At 39.4% G+C, this 27,345-nt stretch overlaps 1 protein-coding gene and 2 long non-coding RNA genes across 50 annotated transcripts in view; 2 read left to right on the top strand and 1 right to left on the bottom strand.

Moving 5' to 3' along the window:
* phf21ab (PHD finger protein 21Ab) overlaps window positions 1-18,250 on the top strand; it is a 41,215-nt gene extending 22,965 nt beyond the window's left edge. For 8 of the 48 annotated variants that reach the window (XM_087311740.1, XM_087311761.1, XM_087311739.1 and 5 more), the window contains 13 exons: window positions 1,317-1,484; window positions 5,749-6,003; window positions 6,370-6,462; window positions 9,078-9,365; window positions 9,620-9,730; window positions 9,826-9,877; window positions 9,969-10,048; window positions 11,925-11,985; window positions 13,154-13,347; window positions 13,919-14,074; window positions 14,495-14,570; window positions 14,698-14,801; window positions 16,550-18,250. In XM_087311740.1, the coding sequence (XP_087167866.1) occupies window positions 1,317-1,484; window positions 5,749-6,003; window positions 6,370-6,462; window positions 9,078-9,365; window positions 9,620-9,730; window positions 9,826-9,877; window positions 9,969-10,048; window positions 11,925-11,985; window positions 13,154-13,347; window positions 13,919-14,074; window positions 14,495-14,570; window positions 14,698-14,801; window positions 16,550-17,236 (2,325 nt within the window). In that variant the 3' untranslated portion in view covers window positions 17,237-18,250. Of the gene's footprint in view, window positions 1-1,316; window positions 1,485-5,748; window positions 6,004-6,369; window positions 6,463-9,077; window positions 9,366-9,619; window positions 9,731-9,825; window positions 9,878-9,968; window positions 10,049-11,924; window positions 11,986-12,974; window positions 13,348-13,918; window positions 14,075-14,494; window positions 14,571-14,697; window positions 14,802-16,549 lie in introns of all 48 variants that reach the window. The other 40 variants (XM_087311753.1, XM_087311770.1, XM_087311750.1 and 37 more) reach the window with 16 other exon arrangements.
* A 554-nt stretch (window positions 18,251-18,804) lies between these two features.
* On the bottom strand, window positions 18,805-24,119 carry LOC141380885 (uncharacterized). The gene is made up of 3 exons (XR_015526199.1): window positions 21,965-24,119; window positions 21,813-21,865; window positions 18,805-21,556 (listed from the first exon to the last, which is right to left on the bottom strand). It is a non-coding gene; the product is annotated as an uncharacterized LOC141380885 (long non-coding RNA).
* Window positions 20,810-27,038, top strand: LOC147830787 (uncharacterized). Its single transcript, XR_015526205.1, has 3 exons — window positions 20,810-22,303; window positions 25,061-26,250; window positions 26,388-27,038. It is a non-coding gene; the product is annotated as an uncharacterized LOC147830787 (long non-coding RNA).
* The last annotated feature ends 307 nt before the right edge of the window (window positions 27,039-27,345 follow it).

The raw sequence follows: 27,345 nt of genomic DNA, 5'->3' as shown, positions 1-27,345 counted from the left end.
TAAATGACACAACTGCATTTACGAAATACATGTCTAACTATAATGAAAATGGATAATACAAAAATAACTCAATTTGAATATTAATAAAAAAAAAACTAGAAGTATTTTAATAATATTAAAATAACCTATTAACTAACAGGTACAAAAGCTGTCGCTAAGATGGTACCTTTTAAAAAAAAAGTACTCTTAAAATAAAGGGTCAATATTATTTCTTTAAATGTACATGCTTGCGAACAGAACAAAAAAAGAACCTTTTGTTACCACCCATGACGTCATTTTCACCTTTATTTCGGAGAGTTTATTAGTACTAAGAACATACAATTGTATTTTATAGTTGAGAGGTGATCTATTAATTTTTGTTTTTGTAAAAATGTCTCGTGTTCTTAGGTTAGTCTGAATTTGTAGCAGAATGTGAACTTCATGTGTTTTCATTAAAAACCTCACCTTCTACTGTGTCAGTTTGAAAGGTTGTTGCTTTCTCAGAATCTGTTCAATCCCGAATGCGGCTTGTCTGCCTTGTAAATCTCAGTTTCATTCATAAGAGTTCTGTATAACTCTTTCATGCATCATGCATTTAAATGCATCATGAATTTATATTCCTGTAATTTTTGTAGCCTCAATGTGAGGCCTGCATCTGGCACGGCGGTCTGTTGCGTATGTAAACTTTCTGCTTGTGAGTCTTAAAGCTGCTACTGCGTGATTGATCGTGTGCTTAAAGAGAGAAATAGTTTGTCAAAATTCATTTTAAAGAAGAGACTTTCATTTGATGTTGTGCTTAGTGCAAAGGCTTTGTTGAGGGGTGTGTGTGTATGCGTGTGTGTGTGTGTGTGTGTGTGTTTCCACTCTCAGAGGTGCGCTTTGGCTCCAGAGGACTCTGAGGCAGCAGAGTGTGTGAGATGAATTTCAATCACGTTTTTCCTCTGTGTGTGTGTGCGCGTGTGTGGCGCTCAGTGGGCCTTTATAAAAGCATTTCCAGTGTTGTTAAGATGGTCTAGCACCTGAAGGGTCTTTTAAAAGCTGACTGAATAAAAGCCACATATGAGCTTCACACCCAGAACAAAGAAAAGCAGGAAATTTGATGACTAATGATCTATTATTAGAAACCATCGCGGCCAGATATAAACAGAACATTGAAAAGATGGGATGGGGGGTGGTGGTCTTTTCAATTTTATTTCTTGGAAAAAGTGCGTATGTGTGTGTTTGAGAACAGTTTGACACGTTCAGCGCTTTCTCTGCAATCAGCCTTTTCTTTTAACACACAATCAAAATGTGAATGCGGATGTGTAATTTCCCAGCAATTTCTCTTTCTTTCTCAGAAAAAAGTGGTGGAGCAGTTGCGGAAGGAGTTGCTGGTGAAACAGGAGCCCGATCTGAAGCCGCAGACGTTTGCAGCAACCACAGATGGTAAAACCGTACTGCTGACGGCCGCTTGTCCTGCTTCACAGCCGCTATCAGGCCCTCCACACAACCAGGGGGCGCCACAGGTACCAGCTTAAAATCTGTGTGGCATTTAAAATCTGATGTTTATTTTGCTACCATTGTTGCTAAACATGCATGTTAATCCAGTGGGAACTTTATTTATTCTAGTAATCTTCAATCAAATTATGATCATTTGTTTCCGTGTAGTTTGACTGCTTCACATTAACAATACACTTAAAGTTTCCGTGAAGTGCTTAGAAATGTGCTTTTAATTGGATGTTTGTTTGACAGAATTACAACTGAAACATAAAGAGAGGGTGGGACATAGTGTAGCTCCTCCTCTTTTTAAAAAGCAGCCAATAATGTTTTATCACGGCTCCAAGCTTAAGCACATCAAATGAGAAGTGTTTTGAAGGGGGCGGGGCATGTCAGATACTAGAGAGCATTTTATTGATCAAGATTTGATGAGAAACTGAAGTATGAGGTGATGTGAATAAAACGTTGCTCCATTTAGGCGGAAGTGACAAACTACAAGCTTTACATGTTTATATCAGTTTTATCTCCTAAACTGTCACTGTTTTGGTGTGCACTAGCTTATAGATATCCTAAAAACTAACAATTATTTATTTTACTTTCATGGGACCTTTAACCCCATCCTACCGTTAGTTTGCTACTAGGGAATGATGATGCGCAAAAAGAAAGCTCCACCCATTACTCAATATTCAGTTTCAGTTGGAAGTACATCAGCATCCTGAAATAAGTCAGCGACTTCCGATTCACGCAGACTTTAACACCGTAAAATCTTTCTAGACTAAACATGTAGAACACAACTGTACTCTGAGGTGATTTACCGAGGAATTCATTCATTCATTCATTCATTTTCTCGTCGGCTTAGTCCCTTTATTAATCCGGGGTTGCCACAGCGGAATGAACCGCCAACTTATCCAGCAAGTTTTTACGCAGCGGATGCCCTTCCAGCTGCAACCCATCTCTGGGAAACATCCACACACACATACACTCATACACTACAGACAATTTTGCTAACCCAATTTACTTGTACCACGTCTTTGGACTGTGAGGGAAACCGGAGGAAACCCACGCGAAGGCAGGAAAAACATGCAAACTCCACACAGAAACGCCAACTGAGTTGAGGTTCGAACCAGCGACCTTCTTGCTGTGAGGCGACAGCACTACCTACTGCGTCACTGCCTCGCCTTTACCGAGGAATAATTTTCTTTATTTTACTTGAATTTGGTTCCTCTAAAGGCCTTTTAACAGCAAGCACGATAACTATAAAAATAACAATTAAAACATTGTGCTAAAAATTACTTTGTATGTAAATCAAAAGTAGTGTACAGACCACAGCTGTAATGATAAAAATGTAGGAAATACTGTCATAATGATTTTTTTTTCTCAGCAAAATATATGATTAAAAGAAATGACAGCCAGTCAGAAACCATTAAAAAAAATAAAGGGCTGGTTCCATTTTAAAGCTATATATGACATTGTGGAGAGACTCTGCTTGATGTTGAGTTTTGTCAGAGATTACTTAAAGATCGTGATTATCTTGAAAACAGTTGGTTATACCATGGGGAAATAATGATTTAAAAAATCTTGGACTTTATGCATGCCATGCTGGCAAATGGAAGTACAAAAATCTAAATATCTAATGTATGCAGTGCTAGTTTTGCATCTTTGCGTTTCTGTTTATTAAAAAAGCTTGGGGAGATTGTTTGTGTTTTTAATTAATTTTTTTTTACACTGATCACTAAATTTACTTTAGCTGCGTCCAAAAACAGATACTACTCAGAAGGTACTGCATTTGAATTTGAATTTACTACTTGACTCTTAGAAAAGCACATTCTATACAGTATGAATGCACTTGAACAAACTACGTCAGTCATTTTGCTATGATCACGCGACCTTTCCCCGTCAGTTGTGTCACTTCACTCACATTTATGAATTCTTTCATAGTGCATCATGGGATAGTGTAGCGTCCTTTCATTCGTTCATTTCATTGTCATCTTAGTCCCATTTTTAATCCGGGGTCGCCACAGCTGTATGAACCGCCTACTTATCCAGCACATTTTTACGCAGCGGATGCCCTTTCAGCCACAACCAATCTCTGGGAAACATCCACACACACATTCACACACACACACACACACACACACACACACACACACACACACACTCACACACACACACACCTATACACTACGGACAATTTAGCCTACCCAATTCACCTGTACTGCATGTCTTTGGACTGTGAAGGAAACCGAAGCACCTGTAGGAAACCCACGCTTACGCAGGGAGAACATGCAAACTCCACACAGAAACACCAACTGGCTCGAACCAGCGACCGTCTTGCTGTGAGGCGACAGCACTACCTACTGCGCTGCTGCATCGCCCGTGTAGCGTCCATTGAATGCGCAATTCAAAATCTCGTCGAAAGTAGTAGGTCATCCGGGTACTTCTGTTTTTAACGTACTATATAGTATGGTAGTATACGATTTCGGACACAGCCTTTTTGATTGGATTAAGTTACATGAGCTTGATTCACTGGTCAGACACACTAGAAGCACACTGTGAACATGTGCTAGTTATAAAGGGGGTAATACAAAAAGTCAAAAAATAAAAATAAACACTTATCATTCATTATTATCGACGCAAATATATATGTGGTTATGTTTATAGTTATCATGCTTGGTGGGATCAGGCTTTAAGTACGCACAAATGAGAAGAATAGCTAGTTTAATCAAAGGTTAATTGAAAAAGAGTTGGCTGACTAATCTGTTCTAAAGGTACACTCTGTAACTGCAGACATGCACATTTTTGTTTCTGAAATGAGCTTTGGGTTTGTGAACAATAAGGACAGGGTGACCTTAGAAGCCTACTGTTAATGGCTTTATATAGCCAGTAATGTATGAAGGGTCTCTCTGTTCTTTTTTTGTATTTTCTTTTTCTGTGTTGAGGGTAGAAAACCACTTTACTGACTGTGCTTCTGAGGTCACAAGACCATTAGAGACCACTTGACCACTCTCTGTTTCCCTGGATTTATTAGGTATTGGTTTGAGTAAAATGTTGTTTTATTCTTTATTGTGGAGCAGGTCTTCTGAGAAAATCCACTCACTATTCCACCATTCGTGGTATTATGTTGCCTAAAAATGAAAACATGCCTGAAACACAGCACTTTTTTAAATAAACTGGGAGAAATGAGTTTACAGAACAAAACATAAAATTTTACCTAAACAATCCAGAGAAACTGAGCATTTTCCAGTGGTCTATTAATTTTAACAAATTAATTAATTAGTATAATTTTGTCATAGCTGGATGTAAATGTAAAATGATTTTAACCGTTAACATTAAAATCCACAAAAAATGGCCTTCATAACCATTTTATTTTTGCAATGGTGGGACTATATTTTACCAATGGAACAATTTTATTAATTCATTTTATTAATTTAATTCCTTTTATTTTATTAAAATAAAATTAAGTTTTATTTACCAGAATGGAGGCGAATCAACAATGTTTGCTAAATCAAAACCTAAAAAGCTAATTGGTCATTGGTTATAATAATTTTTTTTTAAGCTTTCAGGCTAAAGGCTGATTTATACTTCTGCGTCAAACGCATACATATGGTCTGGCGCAGCCTTTACGTGGTGGCATAGCCCTCGCCATGGCTGACGCTGATGCTGATGCGCACTTGTCAAAAATTGTAAGTACACGTTACAACGTCATGTAGCGAAAACTCTGTGATTGGTCGGCTTGGTAGTGGTAACAAGTGTGGGTGGTGCTGAGAGCTGCGAGCCCGATGGAGCTTCAGGTGTGTCGAGTTGCACGAAGGAGCTCCAGGTGGAAACTTTTTGTTTAGTTTACCTTATAATTAAAATAGTTGCACGTCTGCTGGTTCCCGTTTCTAAGTGAGCGAGATTGCGCTACTTTTAGCGTTCAGAAAAAAACAAAAAACAGAAACTCAACACAGAAGAACATAACCTACTGCCAGCTAGCGTTTTGAAAGTGATATTGTAGAGCAACACTAACACCATGCAGAAGTATAAATGCATGACTATGCGCAAGGCAGGCACCGTGGGTCAAAGCTATTACTCGACGCAGAGGTATAAATCAGCATTAAGTGACATAATTTGAAAGTTGTTTCAAGTAATTAATTTTTTTTATATAAAAGACATGCATGTTTTATCTCAATTGCATTAATAATTCATAAACCATAATGGCAGACAGAAAATAAACAGAAAAAATATCATGAACTTTCAAAACATCATCTATTGCCTCGCTCTCATTTATTTTTTCTCTTGATCATCGACTAGAAGACTCTCACCGTGACGCCGGTCATAACTGCAAAGACTCTACCTCTCGTGCTGAAAGCTGCCACCTCCACCATGCCTGCTTCCATGGCAACGCAACGCTCCGCAGTCGCCATGGTCACTGCCATCAACAACCCCACGAGACCCGGCGCCAATTCCGACTCTCAGAGCACACCAATCAACCTTCAGATGGCCAGCAAGCTACCCAATCAGGACACGGATGCTGGCACGCGGATCGTGTCCAAGAATGTCATAGTCGTGAGTGTGAAGTTCTGCAAAAGATTCATTCAGTGTTTACTTATAGCTTAAATTTAACAGTTGTAAACTGAAGTGGAAATGCCATTCTGTGTATTTTATATTTTCCATAGCTTGCTGTAGACTAGTAGTAGCCAGACCCACTTTGCTTTGATGTGTTTAGAACAGGATGTTTTATGTCTCCAATTAGTATGAAGATTTGAATTGACTTCCTTTCTCACAGTGATGTGCTTGGCAGGGGTGTGTATGGTGACATATTTCTGTGATATAACCAACCAGAGAGGCTAATTTCCTCTTTAAAAAAAAAAAAAAGACTGTTATGATCATTTCACTTGCATAGTCCCCAATGAATGGCTGGTTTTGTCACAGGTACAGGCCACCACCACCTCTGCCCAGCCTATCAAAGTTCCCCAGTTTGTCCCTCCTCCTAGATTGACGCCTCGACCCACCTTTCAGCCACAGGTGCGTCTCTGTTAGACCTGCCCCCCTCCCCTTATGTATGTGCAGTTCCACACTGACACCACCAGAGGGACACATAATGTAGTTTCAGAGGCCTGGTGTCTATCAAGCCTTTGTTCAGGGTGTCCGTAGGGTCTTAAATTAGAAGAACAGAATTTCAGGCCTAAACCATTCAAAAACAAGTTTTAATTTTTCTTCATCGATGTAAAGCTGCCCAGTCAGGCAAACACCAACAATCCATCGAAAAAAACTTACCAATAAGGATTAATTATCTTCCTTTTAATAACATTTGTTTAAAAGCTCTACATGTGTTTATTGCTACCTGGCAAGGACCCTGACCTGGACCAACTGTTGGGGATACACTTAGTTTATTATAGTTTTCTAAGTATGTATACAACTAGAGTTTGCTTGTTTTTACATTATTTAAAATCTGTGGCTAGGAAATAACTAATTTGATTTAGCATTAGCATTTTAGCATTAGCATTTAGCCATGTAGAGTCTGAGATTCCATTCATAATGGTATTGAAAAGTCTTCAATCTGAGTTGGTGACACCTGCAGAAACCCTGTTTGTTTGACACTTGATTCAAGTTATGAGGTTTTTAAGCCTCTAGTCATTAAAGAGTTGAGTCTTTAAGATGTGAACTGAAATTAACCTAGTCAAAGCTGAACACATTGTTGCACCCCTAGAGACCCTGTTTTTGCCCCTCACATTAATAATTTCCCTCTATCACTGATACTCAACTTCTCCTTCCCAGCATTGGCTGTTGCTGTTATACTGTCTGCTCAAGTTTTCGGTTTTTTTTGCCTTAGGGCACTTGCACACTAAAGTTACGCTCTGTCATAGAGTCTGTTTTCAATGGGGATATTGTGTTGCAAGGATGCAAAAATCAAGGCCATCTTTCAACAAAAAGAAACCCATCCTAGGCATCTGTATACCAATAAAAATGTACTATTGGTTTAAATTAATATGCACTTTCTCAAAATGCATTCCTCAAAGCATAATCCATCAGAGCTTTCTCTAGTGTGCAAGCTCCCTTTGCACCGTGTCTACAGTGGAAGCCCAGTGGAGTACTTCTGCAGCGTGTCCAAGTTGCTTCAGGAACATTTCGATCCATTGGTATAGCAATGTACATCGTGTGAGTTGCTGATCATGTCTGGTGTAGACACGGTGTTTAAGAGCTTGTTTGTACTTTCATAATAATGCTGTTGCTTCAGTTGCAGCTTTTTATTTCTGCTTTGTTTAATATTGCTTTGGCTGACCCTATCATTAACCCTTCCCCTTTAAAGAGTGACAATACTAGCACCTTTTACCTCAAAAAAGCTGTGTAATGCTAAATCGAGCTCGGGCGAATTGAGTTATTATTAATAATGACTCACTTTAATGCCATTCTAAACCTGTATACCTGATATCAGTATCTCAAAATCTATACGATGACAGAAGCAGAACAATGGCTTCTCCAAAAAGTTTCATGTCTGTGTTCTGCTAAAAAAAGTAAGACAGGTTTGGAATGACGCAATTTGTGACAGGATTTTTGGGGACAATGAACTTGTAACAAGGATGAGCCTTCAAGGTCCACTGAGTTTAGCTGCCACTCATGCACACTCCTCGTGTGTATTTTCCAAGACTTTTTGGCATTCTAAATTCAAGTGATTTTCACTGGCATTTACAATGTAAGCTACTGTTTAATCTACCCTAGAGCACAAAAACATCTTGACAAAAGTTTGCCGGAAAAGGTTACAAGCAATGAAAGTACATTTAAAAAGTGAAATAAAACTCACCATTTAATCCTATTTGATCTGTGATACCTCCGTGCTCGGCTAGAGCACTTTGTGCTTGAGTGCCACCAAGTCGTGTTTTACTGTAACCTCGGCAGCTCAAGACACATGAACAAATGCATCAATCGCATTAATCAACAAGTTTTCAAACCAAAAATGAAAGCCATATGCATTTTTTAAATGTTACGTTTAGACCAATGTTTAGTGTTGTAAATTTTGCGTGCACACTCACATTGGCTCCCTTTGTTTAGTAACAAGACAATCAACATCTGTGATTATTAGTAAAAATCATCCCTGTGTGCATGGCCCTTAATCAAATATGCACAAGTTAAGCATGGCCTAGATTCACCGGTGCCCAAACTCAGTCCAGGAGGCCGTAGTTCTGCATATTCTAGTTTCAACCCCAATTAAACACTCCTGAACTAGCTATTCAAACTCTTTCCAGGTATACCAGAATCTTCCAGACATGTGTGTTGAAGTTGGAGCTAAACTATGCAGGGCACTGGCCCTCCAGGAGTTTAGGCACCCCTGGTCTAGATTATCCTTAAGATAAATGCTAGTGAGATTGATCTGTTGGTTTAAATTTAAGCACTGTAGGAAGGTGGACCTCGAAGGCCCATCCTTTGTCTTGAGGGTTTGAGCTCTGCACATTTCATCCACTTTCATGCAATTCACCAAGTGTGAACCAGAGCTCAGTCTTGGCATTACTTAAGGCTGAGGTTACCTCTTAACAACAACAACAAAAATGCATGGATGTTAAGGGCATGACAACAAAGTGGCTTTCGTTATCATTCTATCTGTACCTGCATTGTCATCCAACACGCCTTCCACTACTGCACAGGTTCGACCAAAACCCCCCACTCCCATCAATGTGCCCATCGCGCCAGCTCCTCCTCCTCCCATGGTGGCAGCTCCTCTAATCCAGCGACCCCTGATGCTCACCACCAAACTGACATCATCTTTACCCGCCTCCGCTGGGCCCATCCATCAGGTGCGCATTGTGAATGGACAGCAGTGCACAACCATCGACAAGACCACAACAACAGTCACAGGCACCACGCAACTCGCAGGCATCGTCATCAGCCCTGCCCAGACACTTCAGATCAGCAATCTTAACTCAGACATGAAGGTGAGAGTACTTATTTGGTTGGATTTCAGGAAGCCAATCACTATCACTGGCATGTACATTTCAAACACTAAACTACTTTAATTCTTCCCCCCTTAATGCTTAATAAATACTTGAAAGATATCTTTTTAGCTTTCTTACAACTGCGAATAAAAAAGCTCTGACGAGGCTGCTTCCTGTACCCCACAAAACACATGAATGAGATCAGGCATTCAGATAACGCGAGTAATTTACTTGTTTCTTGTTCTTTATGCCAGACTGTGAAACCACAGGGAGGACCAGAACAGGTGGTCATAAAAACACCACCTTCATCCTCTCCTCCTCTTCCTCCTCCCCCAGCTAAGGTCAAACGAGAGGAAAGCCCACAGGTACTGCTCACCTTCACCATTATATCCGGCCAATTCTATCTGAAGATTAACCTATGACCTTTGATTTTTCTGTCTTCCTTTGCTGTTTCCATCAGAAACTAGCCTTTATGGTGTCTCTTGGGTTGGTCACACATGATCATCTTGAAGGTAAGTGCCACTGGGGTCAACACTGGCCTATGGGTTTAGTAGGACAGAATATTTTGTAACCAGATGTGCATGGGATGTCCTTTCCCTTCAGAGATACAGAGTAGAAGACAAGAACGTAAAAGAAGAACAACGGCCAACCCAGTGTACAGTGGAGCAGTGTTTGAACCTGAGGTACAGATAAATCCTATATGGTTCCCTGCTACATCTGGTCTTTTTTTTTTTTTTTTTGATTACTTAAGACACTTTTCCACTCCATTGTACGGTGCAGTTCAATTTGGTATGGCTAACAATTGGGGAATTTTCCACTGCATTCTGTACGTAGTACCTGGTACCTTTTTAGTACTACCTTAGGTAAGGTTCCAAGGAAGCCCAACCATTACCAAAACATGATGTATGCACACTGATGATCACTAATTGGTCTAAGAGAATCATCACTACCAGCGTCATTGGATTTGTGAGACAGTCAGCAAACCCACTATATTTAAATAGTCAGAAGCAGCCACTGCTGTGTTGTTGGTTTGTATGACTAAACAATGCTTATACCACCAAGATAAATAAAAAGACATCTGAAATGGAAGCATGGTGGTCAGTAGAAGAGATCAAGACGTTCCTCTCATTGGTAGCCGAAGAGCAGATTCATTAAGAGCTGGATGGGATGGCCTGGAATGAACAGTGATGTCACTGCAGTAGAGGCAGTGCAACTATAATAAAAATCCCACCCACTTTATTGAAACACTACACTTTTTCAGAAATATGCTAATTTTATTACTGCCCTCGAGTTAAAGAGTTGAGTTTTATTCATTTTGAGTTTATTCAGTCGATCTCAGTTTCTAGCTGGGACATTTTAGCTTAGTATCAATCATTGAATCAAATTAGGTAGTAAGAATTGAGTAATAGTGCTGTGTAATATCAATGCGCCTGCTGCAGCGTTGGTACGGCAGCAGTGTTCTTGATTATTACGCCAGAATGACAGTATAGTTACTAGACAAACGCTGCGTTTCTATTTCCTTCAGTCTTAGTACATGATGACTATAGAAGAAACTAACTTTAAAAAAGATAATTATCGAAATCTGATCCAATGATTTATGCTAAGCTAAAAAAGCTAAAAGTGTTTCCTCAAGACCCGGAGTGACTAAACGGATGGAAACTGTTTAACTCTAAGGGAGTTGTAAAATAAGCCTATTTGCAAAATGCGGAGTGATCCTTTAAGCCATAGGTCTCAAACCCGATTCCTGGAGAGCCATAACTCTGCACAATTTTGTTCCAACCTTAATCAAACACAACTGATCCAAATAATCAAGGTGTTAAAGGCTACTATAGACTATTAAGCAGGTGTGTGTTGGAGGTGGTTGAAGTTAAACTTCGCAGAGCGCCAGGAATTGAGTGAGACCATTGCTCTAGAGCAGGGATGTCAAACTCAAACTTCTTGAGGGCCGCAACCCTGCACAGTTTAGTTCCAACCCTGCTCCAACACACTTACGCTGAGGTCACACTGTGCTTTTCCTCCCATAGACTTCCATTCATACGCATGCGAATGCGTCAGACCGGAAACGCAGGGTCATGCATCAAGTTTCGCAGGTTGCTGCGGTGCAAAGTTTAAACTTGGTGAACTCTGACCTGCGAAATTGCATCTGGATTGTGTGAGAACAATCGAGGATCAAAACATGACCTCTCTAGACAGAAATTTAAAATATAGAGCAATTGCTTGCTTTTTAAATGTCTAATTATCTTGTTTAATCCCGCCCCGCAAACTTAAACTCTGGTGTGACTGCAGGTTTACCTGTAGGTTTTAAACAAGCCTGAATGACTCAATTAGTTTGATCAGGTGTGTTTAATTAGGGTTGGAACTAAACCATGCAGAGCTGTGGCCCTCCAGGAATTGAGTTTGACATCCCTGCTCTAGAGCATTACTAAACTGCAGTGGAAATGCACACCGAGCCAAGCTAAACTGAACCAAAGTGAGCCGTACCGTACAGAACAGTGGAAAAGCAGCTTTAGATTATCCTCCCACCTCCTCTAACAGTCTGACTTCTCTTGTATATCTCAGAGGAAAAAGAGTGCTGTCACTTACTTGAATACTCCACTGCATCAAGGCACCAGGAAGAGAGGTCTGTACTTGCCTGTCTTAGTGGCTTAAGTTGATGTATTGTAGCCCTGCTTCTTCTGTGTACCACCTAACTGACACCAAATAGACATCTCTCTGCTTTCTCTTGCATTTCTGCTTTGTATCGCTGGTTTGGTCTGCAGTCCTACAGCTGTGCAGTAGACCCAAGATGACATGTGGGATATTTTATAGGCCTAGATATGTGGTTGAGTAGTTGTACAACAATTTTGTTTAGGGTTCACAAGCCTTGTTAACATTTAATTGAAGTCTTGGGTGTGCTTCACTTCAGATTTGAGTATCTTGTTTGCTCTTTGCATTTGTTCAGGGTAGCCTGTTACTTGCTCTTGAATTCCAGAGCGATGCTTTATCACAATGGATGTAGCCGGGTTTGATCTTGAAAATACTTCACGCCAAATACTTCAGCTCTGCTTTGAAAGACATTAACTTGGGCTTTGACTCCATCCTTAAGTGTTGATTAGCTTCAAGGCTTGACCTAGGTCATTACCTACAGTACTTTAGAAACATTCAGTTCTGTTGCATTCAGTTTGTTTCAGTTCAAAGATATTCTTCTGTGATGGATCCAGTGACAGCAATCTTGTTGGTCCAGTCCTGATCCTTGACACCTTGACTTTGTGACTCGTTGCTAAATGCTGACTTAAATGTGCAAGAGTTTTTTCCTGTTGGTCTTCTGCTACTTTTTTCTTGTTAGCTTTACTGGCTATGTGTATATAGTTTAGCCTGTTTTAGAGTGCAAGACACATTGCCTACATGTTCCTCTAGGAGTCACCTGCAAGGAAACATATTAAAGATTTGAGATTAGATGCGTTTGTGGCTTTGGCTTAGACTTTCACTCTCTTTCTCCCTTTCTTTTGCTCGTTGCTTCTCAAATTCCCTGCATGCTGCTGTGTTCGTCTGTTGCACTAACTGCTTTTTGTGACCCTCCCTTCCATTTCTCCTTCGCTCTCTCCCTCCTTTCCTTTGTTTCCATGCTAGCCAATGAGGATCCCCTCTCTAAGGTATGTTGCAACCAAAATATGCCATTATTTATTTCATCTTTGTGTTTTTTTCTTTCTTTTCCCTTTTTCCTCCTCCTCCATTTTTCTGTTCCTTTTGGTTTTGTTTTGGGTTTTTTTGGTTTGTTTTTCTTTTCTTGTCTGTCTCATTTCACTCAGGTCGCCCTCCCAAATACAGCACCACAACTACCACCAGCAGCAGCACGGCGGTGCCGGAGCTGGGCTGCAACCCCCTGCTCTCCCCCACCAGCAGCCTTCCCGCCTCCCCAGCCCCTGAGCGGCCTGACACGGGGGGCTTTCCCCTCTCTGTCCACCCTCATTCTGTCCCCCAGCCCAGCCCCAGCTCCGGGGATGTAAGTAGCCACCTGCCAGGTCTGGGTGACCATGTTGTTGACAGCCCCAGTTTAATTATTGTTCTAGTTTTTAAAATCACAGGCTGCCCTTAGCCCCCCCCAAAGCCCTCCACTGCATTTATCCTGTACACTACAAAGTGTACAGGAGTAAGGTAAAGAGTCAAGCAATCCACCCTGGAAAGAGAAAGATTGACCACACCAGCACTGTCATTCATGTTTATTTGTTGTATTTGTTGAAATTGAGCCAGCAGTCTTACAAAGTGAACAGTCTTTCTCTACTTTCCACACAAATATTAGGCCTGAAGTGATTAATTATTATAGAATTAAGTTCTGATATGTTTTAACAGTGATTAATGTAGGCCCCAGTTATAATGATGATGATAATGATGATGATATCCAATTAAATATCCAAGTGCCTTGATAAAGTAAAAAATCCAGTCACCTGTGAGCCACTAGACCAATATCTCCAATCAGCAGTCAGTTCCTGTTCTCCCCTCCCTTCCCACTATCATCTGATTGGTCCAGACCAGAAGGGGGCGGTGGTACTGACACCTGCCGTTCTTCCCGACAGGGAGACATCCATGAGGATTTCTGCACTGTGTGCAGACGCAGTGGGCAGTTGCTCATGTGTGACACATGTTCGCGCGTCTACCATCTCGACTGCTTGGACCCACCCCTCAAAAACATTCCCAAAGGCATGTGGATCTGTCCTAAATGTCAAGACCAGGTAAATAATAGCAGCACAATGAGCCTTTGACTCCCAGGCTAGCCAGTGATGTCTCCTATTATCTGGAATTCAGTCCTTTCTAGCACATACACTGTTATATAATTAGAAATGGGAGATCAACTAAGAGATTAAACTCCCCTTTCCCTGCAAAAATGAAGTGTACATTTTCCCCCTTTACACATAGTGAGTTTCTTCAGGCGTTAAGGCTGTTTCGTGCTTTGTAAGCTCTCACATGGTTCGGTATTGATTGTGCCTTTTTTTCCACCCATCATGTAAGTGTAAGACAGCATCCAGCACTCCCATTGAAGTTCTGTTGTTCATCACTGTTGCCATACACAATTGATCTCAGTTTCTCTCATGGCTTTTCAGAGGTCAAGTGTGCACAGCACTGGTCTGTTATTGAGAGAGTTTCTTTTACAGATTCTGAAGAAGGAAGAGGCCATTCCCTGGCCAGGTACCCTAGCAATCGTCCATTCCTATATTGCCTACAAAGAAGGTATAGATTTTTTTTTTCAGTTGTTAAACTTTGTACCCCAATTCAACTACATCTATAATCAATTGAATCCATGAGACTAGTGTAGGAGCACATCACAATCATATTTGTTTTGTCCCTGTCCAAAAAGCAAAAGAAGAAGAGAAGCAGAAGCTAATGAAATGGAGTGCTGAACTAAAGCTGGAACGGGAGCAACTAGAACAGAGAGTGAAACAGCTCAGCAACTCTATAACAGTGAGTTATTTATTTATTTTCTTTTTAACTGAAGCCTTTTCCAGATGCAAGATTATACAGTTGTACAACAAATCTGGGAGTATTTCTCTCAGAAAACCAATTTTAAGCCAAACATTACACTTGGAGTGCACCTTAATTTTTTTCCATTCTGGCTCAAAAAATATAGTGGGAAATAGGGCTGCATGAGTAATTGGTGATTTTTATCCTGATTTTGGCAGTATAATTTGGCAGCTGATTTCAGATGGAGCATCATTTACTGCACAAGAGCCATAGTTCATTGACAAGCTACCCCAAAAAATTGCTGGCTATTTGCAATTTTTAATTGTTGCAATCCTAACATCTGAAATAATCATTGTTTTTGACTAGGGGTGTAACGATACACTCAGCTCACGATACGATGTGTATCACGATATAATGTTCACGGTTCGATATGTATCATGATATTTGGAGTAAAAATTGAAAATTAAACTGAAATGCAAATTTTACCAAGTAAACTATTTTTTATGCATTTCTTTTGTTTCAACTTGTTAAACTGAACCTTCTTTAAGAAAATAAATTAAACACGCCTGTCTCTGGAAAATAAAACAATTTAAAAACTTCTTAAAAATATTATTGAAATGACAGAGACAAAATTAAGGAACAATTTAAGTAAAGGTGCAAAAAAATAAGCTTTCTATTCAATTGAATTTAACAGTAAGAGCTTAAGGCTTTGCTTGGTCACTTGCGTTTTTTGTGTGTGCAAAAAAAAATCCACATTTCCAGGTATTTAATTCATATTTAATTAAATTCATTTAGAGATATCTGCAAATATTTTTCAATGGAAGTCAATGGAGGAATATGACTAGTCATAATATATTTGCAGATGTCTCCAATCTGATTTCGTACTAGTACAATTGTAATTGCAGATATCTCTAATTGTCATTCTGAGTAGTCAAATTATAATTATGACTAGTCAAAATATAATTAGAGATATCTCTAAATATATTTATGGATAGTCAAAACAAAGGTTTAAATGCTAAAACGGCTTGCCATACGTGCACGTCTATCATCCGCCCTCTGTAGTAACAGCTCACAGTCAGCTCACGTCATGTGTGATTTTGCGGCGGGAACATTATATGAAGACAGAATGATTTTAGGGTGAATTGTACCTTATAAATACAGTATGTGACTCTTTCAACACCATTAGGAGATATCCCTGTCGCCGTGCAAAGTATGTAAATCACTGTGAAGACTTTAAAACTTAGGATGTTTGACCCAGTATGCGTGTCAAAAAGCGAACGAGTCTAAAGCAATGACTGTACAACCGAAATGTTGCCAGACGTCTGATTTTGAGAGGATGGGCCATCCTCTATTTCAGCTCCACTCATCTTGGTCTGCTAACATTACTGCTGCTGCCATCTGAACTCACGTGCGACAGCAGGTGGAACGTAGCTCACGCGCAAACAGCTCAACTAATAAGAGAAAACGGACGTCATATCGTAATCAAATCGTCATAACGCCACGATGCATATTGTGACATTTTTGCATCGCAATAAATCGTACAATGATAAATCGTTACACCCGTATTATGATACTGATACTATGTATTTGGGATCAGAACAAGAAAACGAAGCTTATGTTTGCCTTTAAAATGTTTTTTGAGATGACTATCATTGTATAACATAGTTCTTTCAATATTATTATTCCCAACATTAATTTTGCAATATGTCCTGCTTGTTGTTTAATGCTGCATTCCCATTATTCAACAGAAATGCATGGAGACAAAGAACAGCATACTTGCCCGTCAGAAGGACATGCAGGCCTCTCTGGAAAAAGTGAAACACTTGGTCCGCCTAATCCAGAGCTTTAACTTCACTCAGTCCATAGAGACAGAGACCCTTAAGGATTCCAAACAGGACTGCACAGAGTCAGGAAGTATCAAAGACTCAAAGGACACTACACAAGTGTGTGTACAGGAGAGTCCCACCGAGCCTAGTGTGCAAGTACCAGCCGCTGTAGCAGTGCCCGAGGTGAAGGCAGAGCCAGAGGTCGGGGAAATGGCAGAGCCAGCAGCGGCAGTCACACCTGAGGCTGTATCAGGTGAATCGGGAGTTAGTGTCCTGGAAGTGCCCAAAACCACAGTTGACGAGGACATGATGGATACAGCAAAAACTGTGGAGCCTGTGGAGTCACCTCAGGTCAGAGATGTAAAGACAAACGGAGGAACGGACTGTGTTTGTACTGGGTTGAACCCAGAGGAGGAGAGTACCGTCGATGCCGTGGACTCGGAGAACATCCCTCCTATTGACAGCAGTTGTGCAGAGGATGCCGGGAAGATGGAAGTGGAGCTGCAGGAAGATGGAAGTCATGGCATGAACACCAACAACGGCAAAACCTCAGAACCTTCGCAGCAGGCTTTGCCAGCCCCTCTAAGCAGCGTGGACAACCCCAAATAGTTCTCAGCCTCACCCCAAACACACCTACATCACCAAAACATTTAAACAGATTTCCTATTGCACCTTGGACTGGTGCACAAAGTTGCCAATCTATACGTATATATATATATTATACATATATATTATCTATATCCAAATAAATGTTGTCTTTTTTATTTTATTTTATTTCTTTTTTTAATGCATATGGTAAAACTGTGTCAACAGTACTTCTACATCCAAGGCAAACTAGTCTTGGTTCTTGTAGACCAATGGAGCCCAAGTTTGTGGGTTGAAGGGGGACTTACGAAAGAGTGTCATGCCAATTATTAGATTATTATATATATATATATAAAAAAGATAAATATTAGTTTATTAATAGGAATAATAATGATGGTGATAAAGATGGATGATTTATCAGATCAGACCAGTGTGTGCCTCCAATATGGGGTTTGTTTCATAGGTTGTCTTAGTTGTCTTCTCTCCGGGAGGAGAAAGACGGGGCAAACATGTCCAAAGACTGCATGAATATGCCCACACCCTGTGCACCTCTAGCCAGGCCTGAGTGGACCGGCAAAACCAAAACCTTCTCTTTCCAAACAAGACTTTAACAAAAAAAAACAGATGCATCAGTATTCGCCAGTGACGAGGCATAGGCTTTGAATCCTGTTGCTGGTGTAAGTTTAGACTAAATCAGGACTTGGCCAGGACTGCCTATAGCAACCCCTCTAATTTTTCTCCTCCACTATACATCTTGTCCGCATTTCCCAGTTAGCAGTAGAAGCGTTCCGTCTCCAAGTCATCTCAGGCTATTCAGCGGTAGAGTGCATGGCAGGGCCTCTCAAGATCTTTGACAAAGGGCTGGAAGAGAAAGCTACACCAGAAGTCACATCTCGGTAACTGCAACAAATCATGCGTGGTAGATTAGTCTGAAAAGTGGTGTCAGTCCCGTGTATTGAATGAGTCTTGTACTAAAGTCTCTGTGTGTGCGTGTGTGTGTGTGTGTGTACTCAATGCTGTTGTGGATTTTTTTTTTTTTTTTTTTTAAGAAAATATATTCAGGTCTTCCTAGTCTTCATTGAAAAATAAGTGCTTTTCTGTTTCATGAAACAGTCATTTGTTATAAATGGTGTTTAAAAATGGCATGAATTATGCAAGCAGCTTTCTCGATCTCGGAGATGCACATTGCATAATGACTGTCTGTTTTTGTTTCAATCCCGAACTGCCAAATGCTTTTTTTTTTGTAATCCTTAATAATGGAAATATCCTCTTACAGTGTTTAGTCTAGAATATAATGGGCTAGTCCCATCCCCATTTTACCCCATCGTTTGTTTGTTTCTCCCTTGGACAAACAATAATGACTAAGTCACAATTTGCTGTCTTAAACTTGAGGGTTTGATGTATGAGCCAAATTGAGTAATAAGGAAATGACAGAAAACCCTTAATTAAAGCACAAGCTTTATTGCAGATAACAAGCAAACGCACTAAGAACTTCTTAAGAGCAAATCTTTTTCAAAAGCGCTTAAATCTTTTCTGTTGCTTTTTACAGTGCTTGCCAACAAAACATCCAGGACAAAGAAAAATGGTGGCCAGTTGGTGGCAAACAAATTAGAAAGCACTGTTTAGTTCCGACTTTTGCTGTTTGTTTTTTTTTTTTGTTTGTTTGTTTGCTGGCTTGTCTTTGTGTTATCTTAACCTGTTCTAGGAAATGTAAAGTCTTAACAGTAATGCACGGCTGGCACCTTTTTTGTCTTTATTCCAGGCCATTCCAAAACAGCATATCCCTTTTACCTTTGTGATGACAGCCGCCCTGGCTAAAATTGAACAAACTACGCATATCAAATTCAGTGTAACTGCTTGGGACATCTTTTTAAGTGCTTGATTTTTACTATACGATGTATACAGTAGTGCATATTTATTAGGGATTTCACACGGACATTGCATAGCTGACTGTTTCACCACGAGAGATAACCTTACCATAAGGTGGACTGACCTTTACCTTATTGTCTTTTTTTATGATAGATTTGTTTTGTTTAGTGCGGATTTCATGGCTTTAAAACCAATTTGTGGTTCTTACAGAATGGGGGTTTGGCTATATCAACAATGTGCTGCAATTTCTCACAATCTACTGTGAAAATTCACATACTTATCCTTAATACATTCCCATAATGCCCTGTTACCCTTTGAGCCAGCATTGGGTAATGATGGATAAACATTCATATCATGGCGACCATTATTGTGGCATACCGACATGAATATATAAGGCCTTCCAGAAATCACCGTTGTCAGTCTAGAGAATATTTAAAGAAGAATACTTTTACTCCTTCCTGTACAGGTGCCCAGAGTGCCTTCAACTTTTTACATACTGAATTTAATCTCCTAGATCACCTACGTACCCCCCCACCCCCCACCCCCCAAAAAAAATATATTTAGAAAGAAACTGGTCACATTTCTCTGTAAAACGTCACGCAGTTAGAAGCACATTTGTTGTTATTTCATTGGTTAAAGTGAACTGGATGTAGTTATGTGTTTGTGTTGGTCATGTCTGTCGTACTAAATCTAGTTATATCAGCTGTGAAGTTCAAGAGCCCCTGTAGAGTAGGCTGTGTTTTAAGGAGTTGCCTTGCGTTTTATTTTTTAAACACTGAACAAATCTTAGCGATTGCACAAAATTGGTCTGTACAAAGAGAGTTGTTCCTAATAATGTGTTATGAATTGGTTTATCGGAGCACTCAATGCCACCTAAAAATGCTTGTTGGATTGACATTCATTGGAAACAGTTCTGGAAGTTTAGAAAGTCCTGTCTTTATGCACTTTTTATAGGAATGTCCGAAGTATTACCCTAAAATACTTAAGTGTCTGCTCATTTTTTTTTTAAATTTTGTTTGTTTGTGTGTGTAAAATTCTTTGTGTTGTCACATTAACAGGACTGTTCAGGCCAGTGGCTCTTCTAATGTCATACGTAACACTCTGCTCTTAAAAAAAAGACATGCACCCTTTCTTATTCACATCATTTTCCTTCATCTCTGCTTGAGTCACTGTTTTCTGGACTTGTACCTGAATCAGGTATTTAGATTTCAGCCTTGACTTGAATTTAGCAAGGCCGAACAGATCAAAGAAAACCCTTGTTGGATAAGACTCGAACCCCCAGAACTCCACCTTTCCGATCAGTTCAACGAACGACAAACAAAAACAAAGCATGCCTTCTTATGCAAATCTTTTATATAAGTTTTGTCAGACTTTTTAAATATGCATTTAGTTTTGCGTTTCTTTTGTAAAGATTTTTACGTGAACTTTTTTGTGTCACTTTCCTTTTTACATGTCTGGCGACGACGATGCCAAAACGAAACAGTATACATATGTACATCTATTGCATTTTTCTTTCCACTGCTGTTTAAATTATGAACAATAGACACTTTCACGTCTTTAGAAAGTAGTTCATTCGTGTACAGAGACAGATTATTTGCTGGCCACTGTTTTGGCGTTTTAGCCGTGTATGAATCTCATGGACCGTTACGTTCATTCAAGTCTGCCTTTGCTAGCACACCATGCTGAATGTTATTGATATCTCGGGGGTCACTGGGTGGGCGAGGTGGGGGCGGGGCCTATTTCCATTGGTTGAGAAGATGTTTATGGTCTTATCTGGGAGAGTGCATGTAATGTGTTGTGGGTGGGCCAGTTAGAAAGAAGAAGGGGAGGGAACTTCTGAAAGCCACGCATTCAAGTTCTTAAGTCAGTATACCCAAAGAGACTGCATTTTTGCTATTAGGAAGCCTTTTTATATGCATTCCAGATACATATCATTGAGACTTGTTCTTTTCCTGTCATGATTGATTTCCGCTTATGGCTTTGACATGTGAGAAATGCTTTGAGTTGTTTGTATGGCTTGGAAGTGTTGAAAGACTTTTTGGAGGTAGCGGTGTACATTTTATGCATAGAACTGAAACATTTTCAGACCCATTCCAGCCGTTTCATCCTGTCACCTTAATAGTGTGTAGATCATGCATATTTTTTATGGTGCGTCATAATTCCACAGTGACAGATGGAAGTCATTGTAGTTTCAATGTAGTTTCTGTTCACTTATCATACTATTTACTCAGTCATGATTGTGGCCTTCTTGTACTGTTGATGCATTTCATTTCTATTGTCGTGACTTCCCTGGTGTTGTGCACTGTATGAGTGTAAGTGAATGGGTGTGTGTTTGAAAAGGTGTGTGTGAGCGTTACCTCATCTGTCCAATTGGAAAACATTTTTGTTTACGCGTGCAAAAAATATAAAAATCCTTGAAAAAAAAAAATCTTCCACTTGATGAAACACAACAGGATACATTGTAGCGACGGTTATCTAAAACAAACAAACAACAAAAAAAAAGAAATAAGTTCACCCGGTGTGCTGAACTACGTGTAAATGGTTTAATACACAATATGAATATTTGTAAAATTGTTTGTATTTTTTCATAATGATTTTAAAAAGGAGTGTGTTTATTTTTTGACTTTTTTCTGTTACAGAGCTCTCTCTCTTTCTCTCTCTCTCTCTCTCTTCAGTCTTTATTCTCCTTGTTTGTCCGCCTGACATTGTGAGTGAGTCAGTTGGTTCTTACCTCTCCTGTATTGAGCCTGTGATGAGTCCTTTGTATGCAGTGTTTTGAAAATACTGTATGGAACATGGGAAGAAATTGATATTAGGAGCATTTGATCAATTTGTATTTATTTATTTTATCATTTTGTTAATAAATTGATAAAGAATACTTGCCTCCTGTTTGTGCTGAATTCAGTTTGGCTTCATGTATTCAGGGACGGGCAAAATACCTTGAAATGTATGTTAAAATAAAAAGCCAAATACATCAATTTTAAACTACAAAATCCAGCAGCCACAATAAGTATCAAATTAAAATACTGTATTTTAATATAATACAAACTACTTTTAAAATAGAGCATGAGATTTCTTCGCAAACCTTCCATCAAGAGGCATAATCGATCAGTCTCTTCATCATTAAATCGACTTTGGGAAGTAAACAATGCTTCATAGCAACAACTTTTTGTTTGGCACTTTGTTCAACTATAGCAGGGGTCACCAATCTCATTCCTGGAGGTCTGGTGCCCTGCGGGATTTAGCTCCAACATGCTTCAACACACCTGTTTGTGTATTTCAAGTGTCCCAAAGACCTTGATTAGCTTGTTCAGGTGTGTTTGATTAGGGTTGGAGCTAAAATCTGCAGGACACCGGACCTCCAGGAATAAGTTTGGTAATCCCTGACCTACAGGGTAAAGTTGTGACCTAATGGTTGGCGAATTGGACTTGTAACCCAAAGATAACTTGTGGTTCTCTTTGACTTGCAAATTACAATCCATCCATTATTTGTACAGTCATTCTTCCAAGATTCTCTCGGTTCTTCTTTAACTGGAAGAGTCTTGAATTATCCTCCTAAAAACATTAACACATCATATTTAGGTGTCTTATATTTATAAAGTTCCTCTGCATTTCCTCCTGCAGCACTGAGATTGATGTTCTGAAGCTCCCCATTTTGTTCTTCAGGATTGATTCTATCTCATCTCTTAAGCAAAGAAGCCAAATCGTACACTACAGCCATTATATATTCGGGGCTAGCATTGCTCGGTATACTCTTTTGAATGGTTGTTGCTCCTGAATATATACTCACCATTTGTCTGTTACTCTCTTTAAGCATAATTTCCATCCACACAGCAATCATTGACCACCTTCTAAAAATAATCAATTTTCTGTTTTGATCTCAAACTAAGGAAAATAACTGTGAAAGCACCAATCACAGGCCTCATTTTTAAGATATGATCATGTAGACTTCTTGCTAAGTATTTTATAGTATTTTGAAACTACAAAAATACAAGACGCTAAAGTATCTTGATACAAAAATATTAAGCCATTTTTATTAGACTTATACAAGTTACAAAATACTATTTCGTATTCGAAATGCGTATATGAAATACATGTATCATAAATACTGCCCATCCATGTACTGTCCATGGTGCATTTGATACAGTATTTTTAAAAAGTAAACATCAGGGCTGGATGCAGGTGAATTACGCACTATTAACCTTAAATGTTACCACACCCTGTGCTTTAACCCTTTAACTGGCTGCTCTACCAAATGGTTGACCATATTTTAACTGTTTTTAATAATAGTTTACACACACAGCATTGTTGGTTGACAAAAAAAAATTAAACATACATAATCCTGTTGCTCTACTAGACTTGATTTTTGCTTTATTGTAAAAAAAAAATTTTTTTTATAAATCAGTCTTGCACTTTATATTTTCAGATTTTTTTATGGTATATGTATTAATTCTGGTACTTTTACCACGAACTGACATATCAACCATTTGGTAGAGGCTGATTTTTAGAAATTAAATGAAAACAAAATGCATCGAGTTTGTTAAATAGCAACATTATGGGTTAAGAAATGCAATCCAAACATGTTTGTCTTGGTGGGGCATTTAAAGGGTTAAGGACATTTAGCTGTAGGATGCCTTTAAGATGCAAAACTTGTTGATTTAAAATAAAAATGTGTGCCTTAAAGGTAATTATATTTCTGCTATTGGAAACAAAGATAATTTAGGTTTTAATTGATTATTTTAAGATGAGAATCAGCCGAGGTCATGCTGCTCCATTGGAAAAAGGTGGTTTGCCATCTCCAGATTGGAGGAAAGTCCTTACCCCAGGTGGAGGAGTTCATGTATCTTGGAGTTTTGATCATGAGTGAGGGACGGATGGAACATTAAACTGACTGCAGGATTGGTGCAGCAGTAATGCGGTTGATGTACTGGTCCGCTGAGGTAAAGAATCTACGGTCAATCTACGTTCCTACTCTCACCTATGGTCAACACCACAAGGACAAGATCTCAGATACAAGCGGCTAAATAAAGTTTACTTCGCAGGGTGGCAGGGCGCACCCTTATAGATCGGATGAGGAGCTCTGTCACCTGGGAGGAGCTTGAAGTAGACCCGCTAATCCTCCACGTCGAGAGAAGTCAGCTGAGGTGGCTCGAGCATTTGTTTCGTGTGCCTCCTGGATGCCTACAGAGGGAGGTGTTCCAGGCATGTCCCACCGGGAGGAGGCCTCGGGGAAGACAGAGCACACGTTGGAGGGACTATGGCTGTTTCTTAATATGCGTTCTTCAGCGGTCTTGCGTCCTCGTGTTCTCGTGAAACGTCATCATCAGCTGCCTAAGTTCAGTTCCAATACTCAAGACCGCAAGCACGGAGGACGCATGAAACTTCCTGGATGTGTTCTTGATATCGAGGACGCACCGATGCAGACTTGAGCACCGAACTCGCTCTGGAAGTCCCAGAAGTCATTGCGACTGGAGGTGGGAAGCGCTGTATTTTATCTAGATTTATTATTAAAGTTCATAGATATGACTTTTTACCTCAGGAGTTTCCCTAAATGAAACGGTGAAAGTAAACATTAACATGAACATCTTAATAAAGTAATAAACACATTAAGGGTGTTTGTTTGCTGAAATTCGTATTAAAATCTGTTTTATTTATATTGTGCAGGGTATATTTATAATGCTTTTATGCAAAGTATATATTTTGAAAAGGGTAAAAACAATAAATCGTTGTATGAAGGCTGTAATGTTTAAATAATTTACTATTTAAAACATGGGAAGGTCATGTGACCATCAGGAAGAACGCAGCATCTCAATTCTCAAAGGACGCGTTCTCTGCCCTCGTGGTCTCCTGTGTTCGTTCTTCCTAGGACACCTGGCAAGACCGCTCTCCACAAGAACACAAGTCCGTTCTCTGCGTTCTTGGAATTGAGAAACAGCCCAAGTCTCTCGGCTGGCCTGGGAACGCCTCAGGGTCCTGGAGAGAGGGAAGTCTTGGGTTCTCTTCAAAGACTGCTGCCCCCTTGACACAGCCTCGGAAAAGCGGTTGAAAATGAACGAATGATTGTTTTGAGCATAGATAGTGTTTCATCAGTGTTTCATCAGAGTACAAATCAATGCATTTTGCTCAATGCTGCAACATTGCATAATCCTTGATCATATAAGTCACTGAACTTTATATTACATGGATATTATAGTTTATAGAATTATAGGAACTATAGTTTGTGTGTGCGAAATTCTGTCGTACGGCGCTGCGAAAAGGGGCGGAATTAAACAAGATGATTAGACAGTTAAAAAGCGAGCGATTGCTCAATGTTTTAAATTCCTGTTTAGAAAGGTCATATTTTGAACCTCGATTGGTCTCATGCAGTCAAGTGATGCGATTTTGCAGGTCAAGAGTTCACCAAGCTTGAACTTTGCACCGTAGCAACCTGCGAAACTTGGGTTTCTGGTCTGAAGCATTTGCGTGTGTATGAATGGAAGTCTATGGGGAGACAAGTCCAGTGTGACCGCAGCTTTAGAGTGGTGATTTGTGTGTCTGTGTATGAACAGTGTGTATTGCAGTTTTTAAAAACTGTTAAATATTTATGCTGTGTTAACTAATGGCTTCATCTTAATTTTCACAGTATATTTAGCAAAATCATTTACTGGACCGTATAAATTTTCATCCACACATAAAACTCTGCTGTTTGTAATCTTTTTGCCAAGTATATCCATGAACCAGCTTGGATACGTCTATAAATAGTTGTGACAATATAGGCTAAATCAGAAATGCAGTATTTTCATGTAAAAATGTACAGTGTAGGGCGACATGGTGGCTCAGTGGTTAGCACTGTCGCATCACTGCAAGAAGGTCACTGGTATGAGTCCTGGCTGCGCCAGTTGGCATTTCTGTGTGGAGTTTGCATGTTCTCTCCATGTTGGCATGAGTTTCCTCCGGGTGCTCCGGTTTCCCCCACAGTCCAAAAGCATGTTTTGTAGGTGAACTGAATAAACTTTCCCAGTACTGGGTTGCAGCAGGAAGTGTAGCCGCTGATTAAAACATATGCTGGATAAGTTGGTAGTTCATTCCACTGTTGCAACCCTTGATTAATAAAGAAAAGAAAATTAATGTATTAAAGTTCTAGTGCATAAGATTCTATTTTATTTCATTACAATTAGCAAATGTAGATAGTGTTTATTTCATTGCAATTAGCAAATGTAGATAGTGTTTATTTCATTGCAATTAGCAAATGTAGATAGTGTTTATTTCATTGCAATTAGCAAATGTAGATAGTGTTTATTTTATTACAATTAGCAAATGTAGATAGTGTTTATTTTATTGTCAATTGCTACATGGTTCCATGTTAACGTTAACATAGTAATATTTTGTAGTACTACATAGACAGCAGTCTGTGTGTGATGTTCAAACTATACGCTTATTTCAAAGTAGCACTCATCAGAAAATGAAAACTGTTCGCTCAAATAGATTTGTTCATCCAAAAACCTGTTACTTTCAAAAATCTCTTCAATTAATTTGTGGTAAAGTTGTTTTTTATTCACACATTGAAAGTTTCTCCTTAATAATATATTTTCAGAAAATAACTCTTAACGAATTTGACTTAATGATCTTATATTAGCAGCCGATGACTATTAAAATATTACATATTTACAGTCAATTCAATAGTGCTATCGTTGTTTAGAAGCACTTACACATTTTTTAGATCGAATATCCAAAGTTCCATGGTAAACAATATAGGGAGACACTTGTCACAAGTTTTGTGAACAAATGTGTCAATATAAAACCAACGTTACCTTAATTTCTATTTAGCACAAAAGAAGATATTCTGAAAAATGTTGGAAACCTGTGAAATTGACTTCCATAATATTAGTTTTTTTTCCTACTATGGAAGCCAATGATTACATCTCTCTTAAAAATATCGTCTTTTGTGTTCAACAGAAGAAACTAACTCACTTCAGGATGAGTAAACTGGATACATTTTCATTTGTGGGGTGAACTATCCCTTTAAGGCTGACATTATCAACAAAGTTTGAAGAGTAGTGATAACTGACAGAACTGCGGAGAGCTTGGAGATGTAAAACTAAAATAGGGGAAAGGCTGTTCATTTATAAAACCTTAAACTTCACACACAAACCGCCTGCGTAATGTTGTGAATATTTGTTAGGCGCGTTCCCAAAAATGAACGCGCGCGCGCGAGACGCTCCCTCACACAACTTGACACACTACCTAACTTTCCCTTTCCTGAAATTTCGTGCCCGGTCTGCACA

Source organism: Danio rerio, chromosome 25 (genome assembly GCF_052040795.2).
Source record: "Danio rerio strain M-AB ecotype USA chromosome 25, GRCz13ab, whole genome shotgun sequence".
Lineage (NCBI taxonomy): Eukaryota > Metazoa > Chordata > Actinopteri > Cypriniformes > Danionidae > Danio > Danio rerio.
This window is presented reverse-complemented; position numbering and strand designations above follow the sequence as displayed.